General features: G+C 42.1%; 1 protein-coding gene across 1 annotated transcript in view; it reads left to right on the top strand.

Moving 5' to 3' along the window:
- Nucleotides 1-5,312, top strand: part of LOC114650095 (ras-related protein Rap-2a) — a 65,234-nt gene extending 59,922 nt beyond the window's left edge. Inside the window, exon 2 of the mRNA XM_028799542.2 lies at nt 4,238-5,312. Coding sequence (XP_028655375.1) covers nt 4,238-4,475 — 238 coding nt within the window. The 3' untranslated portion in view covers nt 4,476-5,312. The remainder of the gene's footprint in view (nt 1-4,237) is intronic.
- The last annotated feature ends 236 nt before the right edge of the window (nt 5,313-5,548 follow it).

The following is a 5,548-nucleotide window of genomic DNA, read 5'->3' as shown; positions in this document are numbered from 1 at the left end:
TTTACGTGCAATTAACCATAATTAGTGTAACTATCAAAGTAGTGCTGTCTTAAAACTCAGAGTGCAAAACAATGAACAAAATGTTCTTAAGCATGGAAAAAGAGCTAAGACCTAGGTAATGAGGTAATGACCTATACAGAACAGCCTAAGATGTGGTCATGTTCTTTTTTAAGAATATAAGCATGTCTACATTTTTTCACAAGAAATTTGGCATTGACAATGTCGCAGGTATCCAGTGTGTCAATGTTTCGGGCATTTTGGCTTATTTCTGGGCTGGTGAGCGCTGCTGCTATTGCAGCCTGCTGCTCCAGGTAACGAACCAGCCTATCCAATGATGAATTCCATCGCATGGTGACGTCCATTATTAATTTGTGCGGTGGCAGTTGTAGCAGCTTCTGCTTAGACGTCAGTACCGCGGCAGCTGTCGAACTCCGGTGAAAAAAAGCAGTTACACGTCTCACCCGCCCGAGCAAACGAGCGACATGCGCAACACCGAGGCCAGCCTGTGTAGCGAGATTTATTGTGTGCGCGAAGCATTTGATGTGCGGCTCAAATCCTGCCTCGCGCACAGCCACATCCATATTACGCGCATTGTCTGTTACAATAGCGATGCAATGGTTTGGCTTTTTAAGACCCCACTGTGTGACAGCTTCTTGTAAAACTTCAGCGACGTTTGCCCCTGTGTGTGATTCAAAAAGTGGACACGTCTGCAGTACAAAATGTACCATTTCCTAATTACTGTTGATAATGTGGGCTGTAATTGTGATATAGCTCTGTGTACACCTAGAAGTCCGTCAGTAGTTATGGCGATGGTTTCTGCCTCTTTCAGAGCCTGTACAACGTTTACCTTGCACTCCCTGTAGAGGGTCAGGACCACCGTGCGAGTAAAATGTGCGCGTGACGGGATGGCATACTTTGGTTCCAGTGTGTGGATGAGTCGCCGAAATCCCAGATTTTCCACCACAGAAAATGGTCTCATATCGGCTGCAATGAAAACGCCGATGTCTCTTGTTATTGCCGTGGCTCTTGCATTGGATGGTGGAAGTTTAGCTGCAAAGGCATTTGTTATGGTTGTATGCCCTTTCATGCGAACTGAATTGCTTTCCGTTTTCTTCACAGGCGCAGCTTTTAGTAACGAGCTGTGGTTGTTTTCTAAATGCTTTTGCATAGTGCTTGTGTTAGCAGAGGTGTACGGTATTAATTTCTTACAGTGTTTGCAAATTGTCTTTGTCTTGTCTGTCATTTTTTCGCCGTTTCTTATTTCCACAAGGAATCCAAAATGTTGCCACACCAGCGATTTAAATGTCGCGGGCGCATCTTCTATCCTTACTTCTCCCTCACACTCCATCATGCCAATAACGCAAGGATATCGTCATGTTCTCGCGAGACCAGACGCATCTCACAAGACAAATCTGATCTCGCGAGATCTCGTACCACGAGATCTTGTCACACTACTAATATATATATATATATATATATATATATATATATATATATATATATATATATATATATATCTATCTAAATCCCTGTGAAGTACTGCTTTTAAATTTTTATTAAGAAGAAAAGAAAACCTTTTTAAATTGAGGGAAAATATACCAATAACAATTTGTTAAGGATCTGTTTTTTTGTGAAGCTGCCTTCACACCGCCTCTCCGCTGTTTTATAAACGAACGCCATATAAGGTCTTCCTTTTTCGTTGCTTCGCCAATGGAAGCAGCCTTTTTATTTAATCCACGGGTTGTCTGCTGTTTTTTTGTTTGTTTATTACGATTGTTATAGTTCTGTTTGTATACCACGTTGTCAGTTCAGCACTCCGGTTGTAATATGACCAATCCGTGCAAGCACACTCTTGAGAATGCAATGTATAGTTGTACAGGAGAAAAGCAATCTTGCCTCAAATCAATGGCAACCTTTTGTAGGTCAATGAACTTAATTTAAACTTTAGGTTTACACGGTGCTTTGTTTCCGACGTGCTGCGTTCTACGTGCTGTTAGCTAAGACCCGGCACTTAAAAGTTTCTTGCTACAGCAATTTTTAATCCGTTACAAAGTCATGCAAAGTCTCGTTTATACCTCGTGTCTTCTCATTAAACTTGTATCTCGCGAATATGGTATTGCAAACAGCAGTGGGAGCGTTTCTCATTAAACTTGTATCTCGTGAATATGGTATTGCAAACGGCAGCGGTAGCATTTCTATAAACTTAATTTAAACTTACGTTTTACACTGTGCTTTGTTTCCGCAGTATGGAAGTGGTCACTCGTGCTGCATTCAGTCAGTTCACGTGAGCCGCTCTCTTGTGCCTTCTCAATTGTGTAATGAATGTTTTTTTCAGCACTCTTTGGGGCTCTTCCTTGTTTTCAGTTCACTAGGCTGATTTGTGGGTCCACATGACCAGCACTGTGCATCGTGTTACTGTGGGTTGCTACAGCACAAGACTTTATGACTTCTGTATTACCTTGACAAGAACATTGACAGTTGCTGCACTGCGAAAATTACATAGGAGACAGATATCTTTCTTGTCCTTCCACTTGATCAGTCATTTTGCCATTTTGCCACGCATGGTTTCATTTGAAGTAATATATTTAAAACCGTTCCAATGATGTATAGAAATTGTCCATTGTTAATCATTAACCTTGGTCAAGTGACAGCACCAGTGATAGCACAGATGATGCAGCAACGCCATATTGACTGTACTTGCCATCCCACTTAGTTTTTTTTACAGTGTGAAATATCGAGTTCCAGATGCACCCAGAGCTTGCTTCACACAGCTTGTAGGACTTGGTACCGATTCCTGTCCATTTTGATGCAATTTACTGTATCCATGACAGCCATCCCTTGTAGCCCATGAGAATTTCATCAGTATGCATATTATGACTGGGAACATACACGTTCTGCATATTTGTGATGATTGGCACGGCAGCAGCAATCCAGCAGCTGATCGAGCAAAGAGGAGGTAAAAAAAACTAACTTATTTGTTTCCCACTGTATCACAGTTTAAGAGGGGTTTCAGAGGAGCGATGGGTTCAGCCCCCCTTTTCACAACAGTGCATAGTGCTGGGGTGGGGGGGGGGGGGGGGTTTGGCAAGTGAAGCGAGCAGGGTGTGAAGCCCCCTAGTTTCAAATAAAGTAAATCCATTGTGACAATAATGACGCTATACCAGTGCTTAACCTGACACACACAGATGCAGGAGGCACTTATGAAAGCACAAGCTTTTTATTTTATTTTCTTCCCTCGTGGAGAACGTCTTCCCCGATCCCACGAGTACACAACACAGTCCCAAAGCACAAACACAATACTTTCTTTCTCTAAACTCTTTTGTCTTTCTCCTCCACTCCTCCTCGGCAAGCTTTGTCTCCCTCCTCCCAACTCTGGCTCACCGAGTAGTTTCTGCTGGCCCCATATTTAAGCCACCCGGAAGTGCTCCGGGTGTTCTTTGCTGCACTTCTGGCTGCACTTCCAGGTGTGGTGGAAGAACCTCCCACACGACACTGGCTCAGGAGCAGCTGCAGCACCCCCAGATCCCAACAGGGCTGTAGAGAACTCCATCACCCATGAAGCCCTGTGGGAGTCCGAGGCACGACTGCAACCCATGGGGGCTGCCAACGAGCATCCCGGGTGAGGTACTGTTCTGAATAGGCTGGCTCCACCGGTCCTCCCAGTGTGGAGGCGTCCCAGCCGGGCAAGGGTCCCGGCCATCCGCCACACCATGTTAAATGCATGTTTTAAAAAAATGTACCATTGAATGTTTCTGTGCACACATAATACAGATGGGTCTACCTGTAGACTTTTTCAGTGTTAGACATACAGTGGTAAAGGTCAGAAACCTTTTTGCATTCTTGCCCAATCTGTGCCCAGTGATTATGTGGAGTGTTTCCCCAGGTACAGCGTAGAGATGCCAGTTGTAGGTTAGCGGACAACTTCATCTGGGCCGGTATGAGTGAGTGCGAGAGTGAGTGTGTCCTGCAGTGGACTGGTCCCTTCTGTGCGCTGCTGGGATAGACCTTGTAATAGAAGAATCCCAATGGACAAACATTGTGTGGAAAGTCATTTAAGAAAATATTCTGGTGTGGGTACTACAGCCTCATTTTAATAAACACAGTAATGTAATATAATGTGTAACTTGTGGGCCAGTCCTGTCAGTTAAAAAAAAAAAATCTAATGTGCAATGAAATGTTTATGTGAATTTTTGGAGGTAGTGTAAAACTTACCATTTGCTCTGATTTTCTTTTGCAGATATGAAAAAGTGCCTGTGATCTTGGTGGGGAACAAAGTGGACCTAGAAAGTGAAAGAGAGGTGTCTTCAGGTGAAGGTCAAGCCCTGGCAGAGGAGTGGGGTTGCCCCTTTATGGAGACCTCGGCAAAGAGCAAAACCATGGTGGACGAACTTTTTGCAGAGATTGTGCGGCAGATGGATTACGCTGCCCAGCCCGACAAAGATGACCCCTGCTGCTCCTCCTGCAATATACAGTAATGGGAATCTTGGAATGCCATTCATTTACTGTAGTTAAACAAAAACACCATTTTAAATCCTAAATAGGATTGTGGGAATGTTTACTTTTTTAAAATGCATAACAAGTCTTATAAAAGGCACTGTAGTAAAGAATACAGAAAGAGAAACGAAAAAGTGCAGAGGGAACTGAAGTGGAGGATCTGGCTAGCGCTTTCTCTTGAGCTGAAAGTAACGCTTAGGTAACAAATCTGTGAACCCTTAATGTTCATTCAAACCAAACCTTTTGGTACAAATTAGGTATTTATCAAAAAGTTTGATTTCACCAAAATTACTTTCACAAAGTAAGTCACCTTCAGGATGTTTTATTATTGTTTGGACTGGCCATTGCACACAGTTCAAACAAGTTGAGTTTATGTAAGATAAAAACTGTTAGCGGTGCCTTATGGTGCTCAACTCTACCATGACAGAGAAGCTGATTTCTCCTGAATTGCAAATGAAAATAAGGCAACATCGTTTAAATACACCACGTTTTTAAGCATTGGTTACAACCGGATGCATAAGCCAGGCGTTTCAAGACCTCTGTATCATTAAACATTTTATTAAAAATAGTTACCTTCATTTTTTTTTCATATTCACTTGCAAGAGTTATTAATCATCAGCCTGTCAAAAATGTCTTGAATTGTTTGTTTACACTGCAGAAATTCAAATTTTTCTGTGTTTTACGTCTCCCTGCACACCGTAACCATGGAGTATTGGCAAGCTATATTATACAGTAAGTGCTCCTACTCTATTGTTCCAAGCCATTGTGATTTTTCACATTTAATAAGAAATAAATAATAAAAGTTGTGTTTTTTTTAACACATTGATTTCTTTAAAAAAACTAGATGTCTCTTAAAGGGCTTTGTTGTACATGTTAATTATATGCAGTACTAACCCATCACCCACGCACCCACCTACACAAGCATCCTAGAAATAAAGAATAAAAAGAAAGTGAATAAAATTTCCAGCTATAAATTGAGGCTGAGTTAATTGGAAAAGTAGCGTTGGGTTTCTGTTTGTTATTTGTTTGTAACATGGCTGACTCGAGGCTTTTT

The sequence above is a fragment of the Erpetoichthys calabaricus genome, chromosome 4 (assembly GCF_900747795.2).
Source record: "Erpetoichthys calabaricus chromosome 4, fErpCal1.3, whole genome shotgun sequence".
Lineage (NCBI taxonomy): Eukaryota > Metazoa > Chordata > Cladistia > Polypteriformes > Polypteridae > Erpetoichthys > Erpetoichthys calabaricus.
The sequence above is the reverse complement of the archived record's forward strand: the minus strand, read 5'-3'. Positions and strand labels throughout refer to the sequence as shown.